Source organism: Lepisma saccharinum, chromosome 5 (assembly GCF_977018435.1).
Source record: "Lepisma saccharinum chromosome 5, izLepSacc3.1, whole genome shotgun sequence".
Classification (NCBI taxonomy): domain Eukaryota; kingdom Metazoa; phylum Arthropoda; class Insecta; order Zygentoma; family Lepismatidae; genus Lepisma; species Lepisma saccharinum.
Genome location: NC_139233.1, coordinates 37558050 through 37577644, shown reverse-complemented (window position 1 = coordinate 37577644; position 19595 = coordinate 37558050). Strand labels below are relative to the sequence as shown.

Sequence of the window (19595 nt, the reverse complement as noted above, 5' to 3'; positions counted from 1 at the left end):
TGCTTATCTGGCACACGTCGATACAAGACGCCATGGCATTCTCTTTTACAATTTACTCAATCAGATTGTTCGGCTCCCAGATACAACTCTCGCCGCTCTGAACTTGACAAGACAGACTTCAAGAAAAGCAGATATTGCGAGCGAAAGAGCAAGAAAATTTTACGAGATGTATTTCTATTTATATAACAGTTAAAGTCGAGGGGACAATTGCCTTTCTGTACCCCCTGCAGGTCCTGTTGGCCGTCTGGAAGAAATAATGCAAGAAAGACATGAAAACTAATTCCATCTTGAATATCCTTTTGTCCTACTACTCCTAGATTCTGCTAGTCTTGATTTCTTTTATTTAAATGTTTGCCCTCTTAGAATTGATTTCCGCCCTAGGTTGGGAAGGGGGAATGATCCCCTGCCGTTGCGCCACTGCACACCCTTCCACGTTGCTTTGCATTTTCATCGTCTTGAAAATACTTCATTTTCTTCAAGAGTATAATATCGTTTAATAACAGCGATAAGATTCCTCTGCACTAAATTTCTAGGTGTGAAAGTATAATATAAGGGCATGGAACGTATGGAAAGGGAGGCAAGGATGGCCTCACCCCCCTTCGATTGATTGATTGATTTGTTGTTTTAAGTCCACTTTATGCACATAAAGGCTAATCGGGACTGGACCTACATTTTAAAGTGGGATCCGAACGACTATGCCATGTGCCTGAATCGGGTATCGAACCCGGGACCACCTCCCCTTCGAAAACGAATGTCAACCTAAAATTATATATTACACACGCATAATTTGATTTTAGTCAAAGCAATTTACATTAATTATTATGTAATGGGGACGCAGGAATGCGATAATTTCAAATTGACGTGGTGTTTTTTGAGGGGGCGACACTACGTATTATCGGGTTAATATGCCCAGTGCTCGAAAATTTTTCTTCAAAGCTAGGCGCCATCTCTGAAAATCAGGCGACAGCAAACCACCTATTAGCAATTGTGCATACTACAGTATGTTTCAAAAGTCGCGCAATACGAACTTCGAAAATGTATATCATGAAAATCGTAAGAGATAGCTATTTACACCGGGTTTTCTGCAGTAAACTAATCCTGTAGGCTATCACTGGGTTCATAAATTTATGTTAGCATTTATCTAAATAAAAGCAATTACATTATTTTAAACATTGTTAATTTGCTGAAAACATCTGAGAACTAATTTTCAACAATAAATACCAACTCTTAAACAATTTATGGGATCATATGTTGGTGTTTGACTGGTTTTAAAACAGTTGATTTGTGAGGTACAGCAGAAGCAGGGCATTTTTATTGGAAAACCTCTTGCATATGAGTGTAACAATGAGTAGTAAAATATTCTTCAGCAATGCACACGCACTGCTCCAATGAATACGCCATGCTGAATCAATTAAAAAACAGGCACAGTAAAAGCGAAAGTGAGCTAAGAGAATTCAATGTAACCAGGGGCAGCCAAGGATTCTCTCAAAGAGTTCAATTTCGGCACAAAACCTTGATTTACGATTTTTCACGTAAATGTATAGCCAATACTTAGACACATGTTGCATGCGACTGTTGGCAGTATTTAGACCTGCTAGTGTTGCCATATACGGAGATATGTCCCCAAAATGGCACTTTTCACTTACCCATAAAATCGTCAGTCAAAAATTCATCAAATGTTGCACATGACCAATGTTGGTCGCAAATGACAGACTGTCATGGTATCAGTCATCAAATGTCTAACTATGACCCTTCGATCAGTTCTTACATATTTTTCTTACTCAGAAGTTCATTTCTGGAAAAACTTGAATGTTTCTTTCCGTCAGTTATTAATTTATATAATTTTCTGTACGGCGTGAAGTGATAATTTTAAGCGTTGAAAACTATCTCAATGGATGAGGCTTTATAATGCAGAAAACCCGGTGTAAATATCTCTTACAGTTTGCATGATATACATTTCCAAAGTTTGGGTTGTGCGACTTTTGAAACACCGTGTATAAGATGCTGAGCATCACGGTATTCAAAACATCGTTAAATTATTTTAGAAAGCAGGAAATGGTGTGTTGGGGGACAAAGGGTAAGAAATTGTTACTGACTCTATGGAATGTTCACAATAATAAATATTGTTGATAAAAAAATATATAATTAATTTCCTAACGTACGATGTACTGCAATTTGAACTTAGAATCATCAAAATTTCATACATATTACAGCAAAAGATCACAGTCGCCAGGCTGAGATTTTTGGGCGCCATGGAGACCTGGCGACAGAGATTTTTCGAGCCCTGAATATGTCCCATGGAAAATACCTTGTTTGTCCCTTCGTGGAAAAAATCTGCGAACGTCCGTGATCAGGGGGGATAATTGCCCCACTTGCCCCCCGTGCGCACGCCTATGGATTAGGGTGACCATACGTCCCGTTTTGACTGTGCTGTCCCGTTTCAGAGCCGTTCTGTCCCGTTTCGATATTATTAAAAAACACTATTTGTCCCGTTTTATAAAAGTGTAGGAGTTAGCTTGAAAATGAAATCTAAATTTGAGAGACATTTCATGTGTAAAAAATATGTTCATAGAATTATTAAACTAGCGGCATGGCTACACCGTGACCAAACAGCTAGACTGTTTCAAGCACTTCATAACAATCAAAATGTTCAGTTGTCGAGAATGTTAGAGCAGACAGTTGAACTGCTTTGTGTGTTTGGAGATCTTTGTAGAGTAGTTTCAATAGAAACCTGCAAGAAGAATTTTAATTCCTGCATCTTGACACAAACTGAAAAGACAAATCTCGCGTTGTGTGTGTCAGATGTTGGGAGTTTTATGAACTGCTGGTGAAGAATAAAGTTGTTTCCAAGAAGACTGGTTCTTGAATACTTCTGGCACTCCTCAACTTCAGCGTCTGACAAACTCGGAAAAGAGCAGAACACTATGTAGGAGATATACCGAAATTATAATAATTAATACCTTTTGACAACAGGAGATCATATTTCAATTATTCTTTATGGTGTACTTATGGGATCCATACCTTAATAACGATAATTTTATATTTAGCTCTAACCTATTTTTACCTACTATGGATGAGAACCCATGCCGTCCCGCAGTCGAAGTCCAAAGAACAGCGCCTTAGACAGTACGGCCACGGAGGAGGACAAAAGCAACTGTTAGTTTTACAAAATTGCCTTAGCTTGCAGTTTTAATCCTTGTGACACCCTTGCACATTTAAGAACTGAAGGAAAGGAAGGATCAAAGGAGAAAGAAACCACGTCATCATATGCCCGACCTACGTCATAGATATTGACATTCTAAACGTATGGACTAACCGAAGAAAAACAATATTGTATCCTCTAGAATATTTACTAGATGTATGTAAATATTTTAAAGCAGATATACGGTTATAATTGGTACTGATGTTATTGTTGTAATTATTAAAATATTTCTAGTATACATAATTAACTTTCATGTTATGTTACAATATTTGCACTGGTGAGATTTTACATAAGGAAAATCAAAATAACTTACTCCCAAGACGACTTTTTATTTTTTCTCTCTCAAAATATTAATTTAAAGGTAAATGTCTGTTATATCGGAGACATTTCTTCATTTTTACAGAAGAAACTACTTACGGAAATGAGTTTCTGTAGTATTTTGAAAGTTCGTGGAGGTATTTTCTCACCGTAGAATGCTGCACAACAAAAAATAAGCACTTTCGATATAATAAACTTGCATTTTGTGCAAAGCGACAACATTATGCCGTTGTTTCCATTATGTACATGCAGATGGCGCGAACGTCGAAAGTCACGCGGTCTCGCCAGTGTTTCCAAACGTGCCTTTTTTAAACCAGAATTTTATTATTTTTATTTTTTTAACTATGCTTACCTAACCTAACCTTGCCGGAAATGGTTCGTGGGACTATCGTGAATGGTTTTTGGGGCTATCGTGAATGGTTTTTGGTGCTATCCGTCAATGGTTTTTGGGGCTATCGTGAATGGTTTTTCGGGGCTATCGCGAATGGTTTTTGGGGCTATCCGTCAATGGTTTGTGATGACATAATGAACACGAAAGTAGGTATTTTTCGGTTAAGAAGGTTGAAACACTGCATACCCACTCCAAATCGACAAAACACAAGCACGGCGCGCGATGATCCACAGCTGTGCGCGCCATATTGTATGTTCCGCAACTGAAGAAAGGACCCAAAAGAATTACTCGTAATGTGAAAAATCAAAGCTATTTTCATGTAAAAAGCATAATGGCACCTTCAACTATGTTCCGCAATACACAATTGGTAAGTATAAACCATTTAAAACTGAAAATATCCGATAGAAATGTGTCTCCGATATAACAGACATTTACCAATTTAAAAAATGTGCTAAAAAAATGAACCTTAATTTAAAGGGGTTTCTTATCTGGTTGAGATGGATCTCTGAAATGTACACTGTATATTTGAACCCTGCCCTCTAGTGTTTTCTGCAACACTATTTGCTTGCAAGAAATACTAGATAATGAAACGCATTAACTTCCAGAATGACAGCCAATCAGACGCCACATATTTCTGGAGGTTCTGCAGCACTATAGGGTTTGTAAATAAGCTATCGTGAATGCGAAAAGGTGGACAAGAAAAATGAGAGGAATTGAGAGATGGAGAGTTAGAAAGAAATATGGGAAGGAAGAATGTGTATTTCTTGTTATTTTAACACTACTTTCTGCCATTTTTTGTAAACGAGACCATGAGAACCAGTGATGATTACATGAACTTGATAAAAGGACATTCACAAAGAACACCCATGAACTTCGGTAGCGAGATCGACAAGTACAAATTAACAGTTGCTGTTTAACATATAGCTAAATAAAAAAAAATGTAATTGTTAAGTATGCTAACATCATATTTTTCTTAACATTACAGTGCTTAAATGTCAGAACTCTAATCATAACGTATGGTCACACACAGTGGCGGCGATTGGGTTCCAAAACGGGAGGAGACAAGGACAGTTTACTTTCTCTTGTGAAATAAGGTTTAGCATGATGTGATGACAAATGTGGTAAAAAGTCGGGGACTGTCGCCCCCACGCCCTCCTTAATCACCGCTTTACCTTCAATAAGAAGCTTCATGATCTTCTCGTTCTCATCCTGTCCAAATCCGTGTATGATGAGTGTGCTGTTTTTGGAGCAGCTCCAGCCGTGGTCTTCTAGCGAACTAATGTTGTTTACCTTCACCAAAACACGAGAAGTAGCCGTTCTGAAATACAGGAAGAAGGTCCACTTCAGAAAATATATTATAAAAGAGATCGCCTACCCAGCAAGAAACTGTAATAATCAGTTACTTCTGTTGCAATGATTATTGCTGCTCATTTTGTTCCGATGTAGTTATTTATACTGTGAACATTTAATCAAATTATTTAGGTACAAAAATAATTATAAATCTTTGGGCTATTTTGATGGGTTAGTGCCCAACCATATTCTCCGGTGGTGACACCGTAAAATATTGTCGCCCGCGGAAAATTATAGAATAGGAGAGGTGTGTTCTGAGAAGTAGGGAAATATACTGGCGTCAATGATGCATGCCATCAGAAGTAAAAAAGTTTTAAAGGTGAGAGAAATGAAGTTCAAGAAATGACAGAGAATAAGAAAAAGTAAGAGGAATAAAATAAGCGAGAAATAGAGAGAAAGGAAGGAGAAGAGAAATAAGGAAAAAATAAAGGCGAATCAAGAAGTGAGAAAGAAATAAGAGATACAGAGAGAAAGAACAGGAAAAAAGAAGCAAGAGAGTGAAAGAGACAAAGAAACGAGACAGCGGAAGGAAGAGGAGAAGTAAGAGGAATAAAAGAAGCGAAAAAGGAAAGAGAAGAGAAATAAAGAAAGATAAGACATGATAACAGATAGAGAGGGAAAGTAAAATAACAGAAGTAAAGATGCAGGAGAGTGGAAGAGACAAAGAAAAGAGACAGAGATAGGAAGAGAAGAAGTAAGATAAAGGAAGCAAGAAAGGAAGGAGAAGATGAAATAAAGAAAGTTGAATGAAGTGAGAGAGAAAAACATCAAAATCACAGAGAGAGAGAGAGAGAAAGTGACGGAAGAGAAATTAAGAAGCAAGAGAGTGAAAGAGACATAGAAACGATAAAGAGAAAGGAGGAGGAAGATGCATTTCTACCTCCGTTATTTAGCGTCTCTTTTCTGCCACTTTTGCCTAATAGCGACAGTGACGATGAGTGATGATTAGATGAAATTGATGAAAGGATATTCACAAAGAGCACCCATTCCAAGGTAGCGACTCGAACCCGGAGACTTTGCTGCTGAGATCAAAGTCGACCACTTAATAGAGATTAAATGATACTGTACTACATATTACATATACGCACTGAACATTGATACATATTCTTGATTTCCTTCACCCAGTGAATAAATCACTTTATGAAAAAGATTCATCTTGACGATCTATTCATAAACGTTTAGCCATGCTTTGCATCGATGTGAAACGTCGTCCATTACACTAAAAGAGGAATACAAAGTTGAGATATTTTGAAAATAAAATCTTAATGAAGCTATTTGAACCTAAAAAGGAATGGAACAACAGGGGAGTGGGGAAGGTTACGTAATACTGAACTGTATAATCTATAGTCAGCCCCTGATATTATTAGAACAATTAAATCAAGCAGATGTCGGTGGGCAGGTCACGAAGCACGCATGGAAGAGTATAGAAAAGTCTACAGGGTTCTTCTTGGAAAACCTAACGGTAAGAGACCAGTAGGAAGATGGTATGGATGGTCATGATTAACCTTACCCAAGATATGGACAAATGGAAGACATTCATTGTTGGGAAAATAAACCTTTTGGTTTAGGAATGCTACAGAGTTAGAAGTGGAGTATTACATTATACAATATGGTATTTGACAATCGATTCCCGTTGACCGTCGTGGGGAGTGGTTGTCGTACAGCGCCACGACGGCAGGAATCCCGGGATTGAATCCCGACTCGGGCATGTGTGTTATTTGTGAGTATCCCTTCATCAATTCCGTTGCATCTTCGCAATTAGCCAAAAGTGGCAGAAAAGCGAAGTAAAATAAGCCAAATCAATCACTGAACCAATTCCCCCATGTCATTTACATTCCAGCTTTGGCACTTGAAGGACTCCACAATTTTGAATGGCCGTACCATTTGTAATACAAATACAACGTGTAGTTTTACCTAGCGTAACGGCTTCCCCACGCTCGGATAGATGGCGCAAAAAATCGCCATTACGATCGTGACACCTTGAGTATTACATTTCATTTCAGCTGTCCACGTCAAGCGTTAGTTATGTACATGTTATAAATCACAAGGTGAGCAAGTTCACACAGAAGGAAATGAAGACAATTTTTGTAGCCATAGGTAGCCCGAACGGATATCCAGTAGTTGATATTGTGCCACATCAAATAATGACTGTGGCCTTCCCAACATAATGTACATTGAGTATTCTTCCGGTGTCATGGTTTCAGGGACGAGGACGCCCATGGAGGGTCAAGGGGGATCGCTTCATCCCATCAGAAAAAGAAAATATATCAAGATCGCCGTAGAATTTCTTCTGGGGGTGGGGAGCAGGGGTTACATTTGGAGGAATGTGGGGGTGATGTTTCCCGCAGTTAAGAACATTTTCATAAAATATCTTCCAACCAGTGGCGCAACCACAGGGGGGCAGGGGGGCATTTCCCCCACCTTGATCGGAAATGAGTTCTAGGGGGGGTCAAGAGGGCCAAACATTGACCGCCAAGTGTACCTGCAGGGGGCAATTACCGCCAAGAACTTCAAAATTTTATGCAAACAAAAATACTTTTCGTAAAATTTTCTTGCTCGCTTCGTTCGCAATACCTCCTTTTCTTAGTCTTAGGCGGGAGACGGCCCAGGGCGCCGAACGATCTACATTGAAGAATGCTGTAAAATTGATTGATTGATTTTTTTTTAAAGTCTACTTTATGCACAGAAAATGAGACTGGGCCTATAGCTTAAAGTGGGTTCCGAACCACTATGTGCCTCCACCGGGTATCGAACCCGCGAGGCCTTGATCACAAGGTGAGGCACAAAAGTTGTAAGTGATATAATGCCATGGCGTTCCGTGAAATTATTTGCGCCCTATTTAATTAATATTGATTTCAGCCTGCAAAGAAATTAAATGCATGAAGAATTGTCTTGAGGAAAGGGAGCGTGCACATTTGAGAAACAATTTACGTAATTTTTGCTGTTGGTTTATTGTTTGATGGATGAATTGGTTGTGTAATGTATATGCTGTATATAATATTTATTGAAGAAACTGACTACGCACACAATTTAGTGCCCACGTCACTCCACGTTTCATATATGTAAATCATATATCGTGCATGAAAGTTATGTTAATGTAAGAAAGAATTATATTTGGAATGCATTTATCAAACATTTTCTGTCTTTCAAAAACAGTTTGTGTGTTTCTTTTCAGTTATTAATGTGAAATTGAACGCATCAAAAAATAATTCAAATCGTTTGTTCGAACACAAATGTTTTAGCACAAACTTCTACCCCTTTTTTGCGTAATTTACGAGGATAATAACGTCTTTGGTATTACCACTACTAATAGTAATAATAATGGTCCTGGGTTCGAATCCCGGCTTGGGCATGGATGTTTGCGAGTATCCATTCATCATTTTCATCATGCCATCACTCATTCCCATCTTAGCCAAAAGTGGCACAAGAAGCGAAGTAAAATAAAGCAAATCAATAACAACAATAATAATGTTATAATAACATTATCAGTAGGGACATTGAATTTTCGCGATGCGCGAAATCGCGAAATGTAAAAAAAAAATTCAATTTTGAACATTCTGCACGTAACTACACCCCCAATGATGAAATATGCATGAGTTTTATTCGCGAAGTAATGCGAAATGTGTGCTTTTCCTCGAAATGAACGCTTTTTCGCGAAATAACCGTGAAATATCATCAAATTAAGTAGAAAACACGCAAAAACCGGCAATCGAGGTTGCGCGCGCAAACTGTCGATTTGTAACGAAACGTTTGCCTAAAGATTCCTACCACTAGCAGCTGAAGAACGTTTTATCTTCGATCACATCAGGAAGACGCTGCAAATTGGGATTTCCCATGCACATAATCTCAGTTCGAAAACTTCGCTCCCTGTCGAGCTGCATTCCTTTCTTCCCCCGAATGTCTACTCAACTTCCAGTTTCATTGAACTTGCTAGCTGTAGCAGCGATAAGATTAGTCTGTTGCCGCACATCAAGGGAAACAATGGTGTCATTGGTGTTCAGTCATGAATGAATTTTGTTTATCATCATGTGATTTTTAACATGTGTTTGTGTATGTGCAGAAGTGATTATTTTATTTGTTGGACAGCAAGGATATCCTTTAAATACATACAATGAATAAATCATTTGAGATATGCAATTTAGAAATGAAGTGATTTTGTGTTGATGTTTTCTTTTTGGTTGGACAACTAAGTACTTGTGCATGTGTACAGTATATAAAAATGAAGTAGTTTATCAATTTATACGTCTTTTGTATGTTGTTTCCTCTCATAATGAAAAAGTGCGTGCATTTTTTTTTCACCGCTGGTATATACCGCTGATCTAACATTTTATTTACCGCTCTCCTCAGTTTTTATTTACCATAAATTTGTGTCCCTAATTATCAGTAACATTATTATTATTAACATTATTATTATTATTATTCGTACATTTATCCTGGTATTTGCCCCCCCAATTAAAAATTCGTGGTTGCGCCTCTGCTTCCAACTAGACACCAGTCTTCATGGGTTTGGATGACTGGATGAGGCCCGTTATCACGGAATAATTTCAGCATGCTGTTTCCAAAAATTAAATCCATTTTTACCCATCACGTCTAGTTTTTTTTAAAAAAAAATAGCAATATATTAACTGCCTTAATATCACAATAAAATGTGTAGTTCCATCATTTCCTCAATAGATGGCTCTGCTTAGATAGTGGTAAAATATTAGTTTTCTATAATACAAATTCTCCAATTTTGAACATAAATGCACATAGAATGCTAAGCATTTAATTCTCCTTCTATCTTCCCAAGACGCATTGTCTTAAAAATTGCAAACTTTGATTACGTAAGTACCGTTTCAATTTCCCTCATAAAATTTTCTTTATAAAATGTTCAAAACTCAATGTTATAATATATTAGGTCAGTCAAAAAGTAAATGAAATCTTTTTTTTTTATTTGTCACAGCAACAATAGAAAACTTACAATGATATCATTTTCAAACATAGTCCCCCTGCACTTCAATGCACTTGGTCCAACGTTCCACAAGCTTTCCGATACCCTGAGAAAAAAAGGTTTTCGGTTGAGCAGCAAGCCACGTATGCACCGCTTCCTTCACCTGTTGATCTGTGTCGAATCGACGGCCTCTTAAAGCATCTTTAAGTGGACCGAACAGATGGTAATCCGACGGGCGAGATCGGGACTGTATGCAGGATGCTCTAACACCTCGAAGCCCAGATTCTGAAGAGTTTGAGCGGTGTTGGCGGCGGCATGGGGACGCGCGTTGTCATGCAACAAAATAATGCCTTCCGACAATCGACCTCGTCGTTTGTTTCGAATTGCAGGCTTCAACTTGTTCGAAAGCATATCACTGTATCGTTCACTGTTTATTGTTGTCCCCTTTTCCACATAATGTTCCATAATTACCCATTCTAAGTCCCAAAAAAGTGTGAGCATCACTTTTCCTGCAGAGCGTTGACGCTTGACTTTTTTTTTCACTGGAGATTCACGGTGTTTCCATTCCATGCTCTGACGTTTGCTTTCAGGTTCGAAGTGATGGATTCATGTCTCATCTCCAGTGATGATTCGTTTCAAAAAGGCTTCACCTTCGTTAGCATGTCTGTCCAATAATTGCTGACAGATTCTCACACGATTTCGCTTGTTCTCGTCAGTGAGTTCTTCAGGGACCCGTCTCGCACAGACTTTATGAAAGTTGAGCCTGTTATGGATAATTTCATATGCAGAACCATGACTAACGTGCATATGGTTTTCAACTTCATGAACAGTCTCGTCGGTTATTCAGAACCAGCTCACGGACTTGCTCAATGTTGTCATCAGTAGTGGATGTGGCTGGATGACCTGCTCTTTCCTCGTCCTTCACACTTGTTCGACCTCTTTTGAACTTTTCAATCTACTGGTAAACACTTCGCAGCGGTAAAACATTGTCACCGTATTGTGCTGAAAGTCTTCTATGGATTTCAGCTCCTGGTACACCTTCAGACCACAAAAAACGGATTACAGAACGCTGTTCTCCTGTGGTGCACACGGACAGTGTCGCAGCCATGTTTACTTGGCAACACTGCAGAGCGAACTGAAGTGATGACGCTTTAACCTGCCACAGGCGAAGACAACGGTACTATCTATCGGCTTGCGAGCGCAGAAAGCTGTACAGCCAACCTACGGAAGAAAATAAAAACATTGCATTTACTTTTTGACTAACCTAATAGTAACAATGACGTGGAGAAAAATCCTGGTCTAGGGGAAAATCCTGGCGCGATGGGAAGAAATATCCGTCATCAGCATTCAAAATTCTTCCATAATCATCTATTGGTTGTAAACAAACGAAATTTCTCTTGTTTAAATTTATTTTGTTGCTTTCTGTAATAAGTGTAATGGAATGGCGAATATGATAATTTTAATTGTGAAACATCCTGACGTGATGGGGGGGGATGGATGTCATGTGCGTGATCAGCATTCAAAATACTTCCAGAATCACCTATTGATTTGAAATCATATGATTTTTTTCTCAAAATGCAGGGCTCTGATGTATCCCTTACCCACTGCAGTTTCTCCATGTTAATACCTGAAAGTATTCCTCAACTTTTCCCAAACTGTTTTTTCGAAATATTCCAAGAGATAATTTATTTTCTCTTTTCTTCTCGTTTGTCATCTTTCTCGCTTTCGGTCTTTTTATCCTTTGCTATTGTTCCTATTTCATTGTGGTTACTTGCTGTTCTTGATGATTTTTTTTAAAGTTTAGCCTCTCTCTCTCTCTCTCTCTCTCTCTCTCTCCTACATACAGGGTGTTTCAGAAATACTTTTACAAACTTTGAGGGCTGGTTCCTGAAACCAAAACAAGAAAAAAAGTTCATATAAACATATGTCCGAAAATCCTTAGTTTCTCAGTCATTAATGAAAGAACATAATGACACATCTGTTAGACATTGATAGCTTATTAGCAAATGAAACTGTCATCAACTCAGAAACTCATAATAAATGTTCAAAATATCCTCCTCTTGCTTCCACACACGCATGCACGCGTCGGGTCATGAACGGCGCACCCTTTCACATACTCCCACACGGTGTCGAACGGTTTCGCAGGCTTCCATGACACGTTGATGAAGTGTGTCTGCATTAGGAATGTCAACTGCATAAACCAATTTTTTTAGATGGCCCCACAGATAGAAATCTAGAGGATTGAGGTCGGGTGAATATGCAGGCCATGGAACCCCTACCCATACAACTGTCGTGGTACATATCAGCCAGTACATCTCGGACAATGCGACTGATATATGCTGGAGCCCATCATGCATAAACCACATGTTTCTTCTTATTTGCAAAGGCAAATGGTGGATTGTACCTTGAAATGCGTTGAACGTAAACTTTCATTAACAACTGAGAAACTAAGGATTTTCGGACATATGTTTATATAAACTTTTTTTTCTTGTTTCGGTTTGAGGAACCAGGCCTCAAAGTTTGTAAAAGTATTTTTGAAACACCCTATATATATAATGTATATATGTACGTATGTATGTATGTATGTATGTATGTATGTATGTATGTGTGTGTCTATGTATGTCTTGCTCTTACATTTCTTCCCCTTTCTTTCCATCTCTCCCTCTCTGTCTAACTTTTTTCATGTGGCTGTTTCACTCTGTCTCTCGCTTAGTTATTTATCTCCCTTTGTCCCTTATGTTTCTCCATTCCCCTCTCTCTCTTTCTCCAGTTCAATCGTTTCTTTCATATTCCTTATTTTCCCTCTGAAAACGTTTTTCTTGTGTGTCCATAACGCAAAACTGGAAAATGTTTATTTGTTTCGATAACACGTAAGCATGACATCACTCCCCATTTATTAGTGAACCTCAGAGTCCGACACCATCTACCATAGGAGTTTCCCGCGTCGCAGTGAGACTCCCTACTGACTGGACTATCGCAATTCTGTATACACACCGCATTTATTTTCACCTTTGCCCAAGGCAAATTACTTTTATATAATGAAGAAAGGCATAATCGGTAGCAAACTTACGGATAGAAGTAAATCTTCAAATTTGAATCTGGGCATGTGTCGGCTGACTTTCCAAGAAGGCAGACTCCAGAAGAAGCGGCGGCCTTTGTTATCAAGTCTTGTATGCTGACGCCTTCTCCACCACCGCACTGTGCGTCCGCGACTAGAAACAAAGAAGTAAAATTACTGGTAAAATGTAGATAATGAATAGACAGTGAACAGCATTTATTCATTGTACAGTGTCTCTCAAAAGTTTTAGGACAACGACATTTTAAACTAGGCAACCCAATTTACACAAGGCGTTGGTGGGTTGCGAGTAGAGTTAGGCTCAATTTCAGGGTTGCCACATGCACAATAGATATTTATAAAATGCGCGAAAGGAATAAAAACAAGTAATATTGTATAAAATTATGAAAAATATCACTATTATATCGCAAGTGACAAAATTCTTTCTGAAAGAAAATAAAAAGGTTTCTTAGTATTTCATCGCTGATGAGTCTACAGAAAGGAAAAGAGGTGAGAGAAAACGAAAGGTGACAAAGGAGAGGAGAAAGAGAAAGCGAAGGAGAAGAGGAAAAGTAGAGGAGAGAAGAAAGAGAGGATAAACGAGGAGAGGAGATGTAGTGAGGAGAATGGAAAAAGATTCTAGGAGAGATGAGGAAAATGGAGGGAGAGGAGGGGAGTGGAGAGTAAAGTAAAGGAGAGAAAAAGAGAAGAACGAAAAGAAGAGGAGAAGAGTGTAGTGGAGTCGGAAATCTAAGACAGGAGAGGAGATACGAGGAGTGGAGATGAGTGGGATGGAGATAAGATGAGAGAAAAGTAGGGAAGGCGATATGAGATAAAAGCAGATCGAGCAGAAGGAGGGGAGAGGAGAAGGAGAAGAGAAGAACAGAAGGGACTGAAGAGAAGAGGTAGTTGCAGAAAATATCGTCTCAGCGTCAAGAATTGATGTAAGTAGAAGGAGCTGACCAATGTGAAATGTAGATGCAACTCTCCTCCTACATGTAATGTGCAAGCAATACTTGTTTGTAACAAAGAAAACGAAGGTAGTACGACTCGGCGAAAACATTTAATTTAGAATTGCACATGATGAAAACTTTTCATTCGATATTTGCGGAGGTATCCTTGCATTGAAAAGGGGTAAAATTAGTATGTCCTGAATTGACACAAATATAAATAGTTATTTCATTAATATTTGTCAATGTCTTTGAAGGGGTACACAATTATCGTTAGAGTATCATAATTCACGATCTTATACATGAAAATATCCCTTTGAATGTGTGTCAATTCATTTATTTGTTTATTTTTTTATAAATTCCATATGCAGAACAATGTAGCCACTATACACTACTATGACAAATAATGTTACCATGCTCTCCACACCTAGTATGGAGGATCGAACCTGGGACCGCTAGCAGCTCAATCGAGAACTCTAACCACTACACCACGCCCTTACCTTCGATTGAAACAACAATTTTTAAGTATTCTGTCCCTCCAATATTGTTGGGTATACACGTAGTTGAAGTTTTACTTTAATTTTGAATTGCTTTCTTGTAGTATAACAGATATCTTCGAGAAATAATTTTCGAAGTGATGAAAAAAAACGAGAATATTGGTAGTTGCGAATGCGAGTTATTTCTTGTAACTTATTATTGTGATTAGACATTATTAATGGAGAATATCTAGAGGCTTGAACATTGCAGGACGATATTCTTTTCCTGTGATACTGCAACAGACGAAATGATTGTTTACTGACGCAAGTGTCGTGTTCAGAACAGTCTTCTGAAATGTATTTGCTGTTGCGTAAGGTAACACGAAATAATTACACCGTTTGCGAACTACCAAATCTGCGCAACGTTAGACGTAAACAGGCGGAAAATTGTATTCATAAAATCACTTCACATTTGACAGTATTAGTCAAGAGAGACTCGTGGGACACTGTGTTAAGGTGCTGGAGTAAATACTTCTTATTTTTCTTCCTCGAAGAACAACAATTTTTAAAGTAGAGTAACAGTCGTTCTGCTCTTTCTTATTTCTTTTAAATTCTTCCAAATTCCTTTAATTGGGTTAAAAATAAATACAAATATTGCTTGTATTTCTGTCATTGACATAGACCAGGCCCATACGCAGGATTTCTTTGAGGGAGGGGCCAGACCCATATTTATAATTTATATATATAGAGAGAGAGAGAGTGAGAGAGAGAGAGAAAGAGAGACAGGTATTACAAAATAGTTCAAATAGTCCGAGCGCCATTGAAAAATCATGATAATTCTATGTTTAGAAAATAATATATTTATAAATTAAATGTTGCGTACTAGGAATTATTATTGCAATAAAGAACATGTCTAATTGTGAGTTAAGAAAAAGCAATAATAAAGAGACATTCTCGCATCACGATTGCAGTTCGAAAAAGTCGGGACAGGGATTGAAGGTAACGCACTGTCCTGACAAAATCGCTGAATCGGACGTCTGGTAGCCTTGCATCAATGATTATAAAACTAAAACCATCCAATATTGCATCGTGAAGACTTTTGCGCAAGAAAAGGATTCATTTATGTAAGAAAAAAATTGAAATTTTTACACATTTCTAAAATCGACGATGTTGTTTTCGTAGTTATTGATAGGTTCACATTTAAATATTTTTTCAGGGTTCGAGGGGGCATGCCCCCCCCCTCCCTGGGTACTGGCCTGACGTTGACGTAGACAGTGGGAGAGAAATTTCGGAGAATCTTTCTATTAAATTTTATTATTTAAATAATACTAATCCTATTGGGTTACAGCCCAATATTGGGCCAAGGCTTACCTACCGACTGCTGGCCTCCCTCCCACGAGGGGCAACCAGGGGGGCGTGTAGATCTGCAGCCAGACTAGGGGGACGGGTGGTCGGCCCTACAGACCCCCAGCCGTTGTAGGACTTCGCGACCGGATTACGCTCACTCATTCGGAGCTCCCCAATTTCCTCACGATGGTGGGTTGCCACCGGCCCTATACACAGGCCGAATATACCCGGAGACTGAACACGGGATCGAACCTATGCTGAGATAGGTTAAACCGTTTATTGACAATCGTGAACTTTTCGTTTAATAGATAATATTTGGTTTTAAACGACCGGAGAATATTGGTCAAATTTCCTTTCGTGCTCTTTTGAGAGAATATATACTTCTACAATAGCAATCGCGTTCGGAAGCGGTGAAAAAAAATGACTTGGTTTTCAAAGGCAGACAAGCTTAGTAGCGTAGCTTGCTCGCATTCAAAGTGACTCACTCACGCTATTCAAGGCCGCTTCTTATCGCGAAACACGGTGCGTCGATGCACAGTGTCTGCACCCAGCATGTTACAAGTGACCAGAGTCGAATTTGAAAGAGAATCTGAAGAATGATAGATTTCGTCAGAGGCGGCTAGGTGGGCACTAGCTCAACATGCAATAGTTTAAGTCATAATTTCTGACAAACAAGAAATCTTATTGAATAAGTATTGGGATAGTAATACATGTATCCGCTCCTTTTTAACAATGTTAGCTCGAAGACAATCTGTACTTCATTTGTTTATATTGGCAACTTGGTCAACCGGAGGTTATTATAAGGAACTACTTCGTAGATGTTCATGTAATATAATAATAATAAAATAAAGTATATTCACAAGCTTAGATATACTAACAACGAAGAAATCAATTCAGAGTTAAATTTCAAATGCATGTGTATAGAGTAATTCTAGAAGTGCAGAGCTATATCAGAGTATTGAACTTCTTTTTGCAGGATAACGTTTACAATATTGACGCGGAAGAATAATTAAGAACTGTTGCTCCAAGGGAAACAAAGGGCGTAGTGTATTGGTTAGAGTTCTTGAAAGCATTCGATCCTCCATACTAGGTGTTCTTTTTTCTTAATTCTCTTTTTATTATAAACAAGAGCATGGTAACATTATTTGTAATAGCAGTGTATAGTGCCTACATTGTTCTGCATATGGAATTTATAAAAAAATAAACAAATAAATGAATTGACACACATTCAAAGGGATATTTTCATGTATAAGATCGTGAATTATGATACTCTAACGATAATTGTGTACCCCTTCAAAGACATTGACAAATATTAATGAAATAACTATTTATATTTGTGTCAATTCAGGACATACTAATTTTACCCCTTTTCAATGCAAGGATACCTCCGCAAATATCGAATGAAAAGTTTTCATCATGTGCAATTCTAAATTAAATGTTTTCGCCGAGTCGTACTACTTTCGTTTTCTTTGTTACAAACAAGTATTGCTTGCACATTACATGTAGGAGGAGAGTTGCATCTACATTTCACATTGGTCAGCTCCTTCTACTTACTTTCAGGAGCGAAAGCTTGTAGGGTAGTGTTTACCGTTCAGGACTGTCAATCTGATGGTCGTAGGTTCAAACCCTTCCGGTGGCAGAAAATTTTCGTAAGTTTTAGACCTATCCCATTGTGTTCATTGTCCACGCCGTGTGAAACGGAATGATTCAGTTTGGAATTAACGATGGGGAGAGGGGAAATATTAAATTACAAAATCTCCATTTCAACGAACCGAGAAGTGGACAAAAATTGGATAATTCTTATAAATATTCAAATTAGATTCATGTTTTTAGTGGTATAATCGCAGGCAAAATCAAAGATCTTACATGGAAGATTTTACCTTGCTCTGAACTAAGCCAAAATGCATTTCGAACCGATCAAATACATTCTCCAATACATTTCAAAATGTTATTGAATGTTTCATGTCGATAATTTGACCAATGCATCAATTCTTGACGCTGAGACGATATTTTCTGCAACTACCTCTTCTCTTCAGTCCCTTCTGTTCTTCTCTTCTCCTTCTCCTCTCCCCTCCTTCTGCTCGATCTGCTTTTATCTCATATCGCCTTCCCTACTTTTCTCTCATCTTATCTCCATCCCACTCATCTTCACTCCTCGTATCTCCTCTCCTGTCTTAGATTTCCGACTCCACTACACTCTTCTCCTCTTCTTTTCGTTCTTCTCTTTTTCTCTCCTTTACTTTACTCTCCACTCCCCTCCTCTCGCTCCATTTTCCTCATCTCTCCTAGAATCTTTTTCCATTCTCCTCACTACATCTCCTCTCCTCGTTTATCCTCTCTTTCTTCTCTCCTCTACTTTTCCTCTTCTCCTTTCGCTTTCTCTTTCTCCTCTCCTTTGTCACCTTTCGTTTTCTCTCACCTCTTTTCCTTTCTGTAGACTCATCAGCGATGAAATACTAAGAAACCTTTTTATTTTCTTTCAGAAAGAATTTTGTCACTTGCGATATAATAGTGATATTTTTTCATAATTTTATACAATATTACTTGTTTCTATTCCTTTCGCACATTTTATAAATATCTATTGTGCATGTGGCAACCCTGAAATTGAGCCTAACTCTACACGCAACCCACCAACGCCTTGTGTAAATTGGGTTGCCTAGTTTAAAATGTCGTTGTCCTAAAACTTTTGAGAGACACTGTACATTCATGCACGTTTCTAACTGGGTGTTACAAATGAAGAGGATCTTAAACAAGGTGGAAAGCTGACGCAACTTACATTACAATGCTAGAAGACCGTAAACTAATTTTGTACAATTTGTGTACAAAAATATATGCAGGCTTCTTAACTCATAAATTCTAATGGGTTCTATAGGGTCCTGCAAGAGGACAGGAACCTTCTTTCTCGCAGAATTTAAATGCTTTACAACATACCTGTGAATGTAGCAGTGGCCACTAGAGCCAATATGAGTTCTGCCACCATACTTATGCCTATATTACTTTATATCTTAACGTTTCTGGTATATATATACAATCTTCAGATCAGGAACATAACAGAAATAGAATAAAATAGGACCAAAGTCACAAATGACAAACTCAATTTACAAGTCATGGCAGCTGATAAGTGATGGATGTTAGCTTCCTCACAATTGTTAATGTCCTGGTTGGCCTCGTTTTTTGTGGCAGGAAGTGATTACTGGCAAGGTGCACAATGCTATTTTGAGCTCCAACAATAAGTTGACGTTCATCATTGATGAAAGTTGTTCCGCGATCTCGATTCAGAATGCCAGTGTTACAGACACTATATAGTATATCCTACCCAAATATTACTTCATGTTATTTCATTTTATGAAAAGTTCACATAAGTTTATCAGTGAAATTTTTTAAAAGACTGCTGCCCATTAAAAATAATTATCCATGATGGAATAAAACTACGAAATAAGACTACAAGTTCTGACGTGGAAGGTGACAGTTGTCACCGAAATTAATCGAATTAAATAAATAGGTATGCAAATGCGTAAACAAGTTTAATTTGTAATTATATGAATATCTTACAGCGTCTAGAGTCCCGTAATATGA

The 19595-nt window shown here is 38.2% G+C and overlaps 1 protein-coding gene across 1 annotated transcript in view; it reads right to left on the bottom strand.

The window, feature by feature from the left end:
* Positions 1-19030, bottom strand: part of LOC145987990 (uncharacterized) — a 35290-nt gene extending 16260 nt beyond the window's left edge. Inside the window, exons 1-3 of the mRNA XM_083122829.1 lie at positions 18951-19030; positions 13262-13403; positions 5084-5229 (exon numbers count right to left, since the gene is read on the bottom strand). Of these exons, the coding sequence (XP_082978955.1) occupies positions 5084-5229; positions 13262-13403; positions 18951-18999 (337 nt within the window). The 5' untranslated portion in view covers positions 19000-19030. The remainder of the gene's footprint in view (positions 1-5083; positions 5230-13261; positions 13404-18950) is intronic.
* Between the last annotated feature and the right edge of the window lie 565 nt (positions 19031-19595).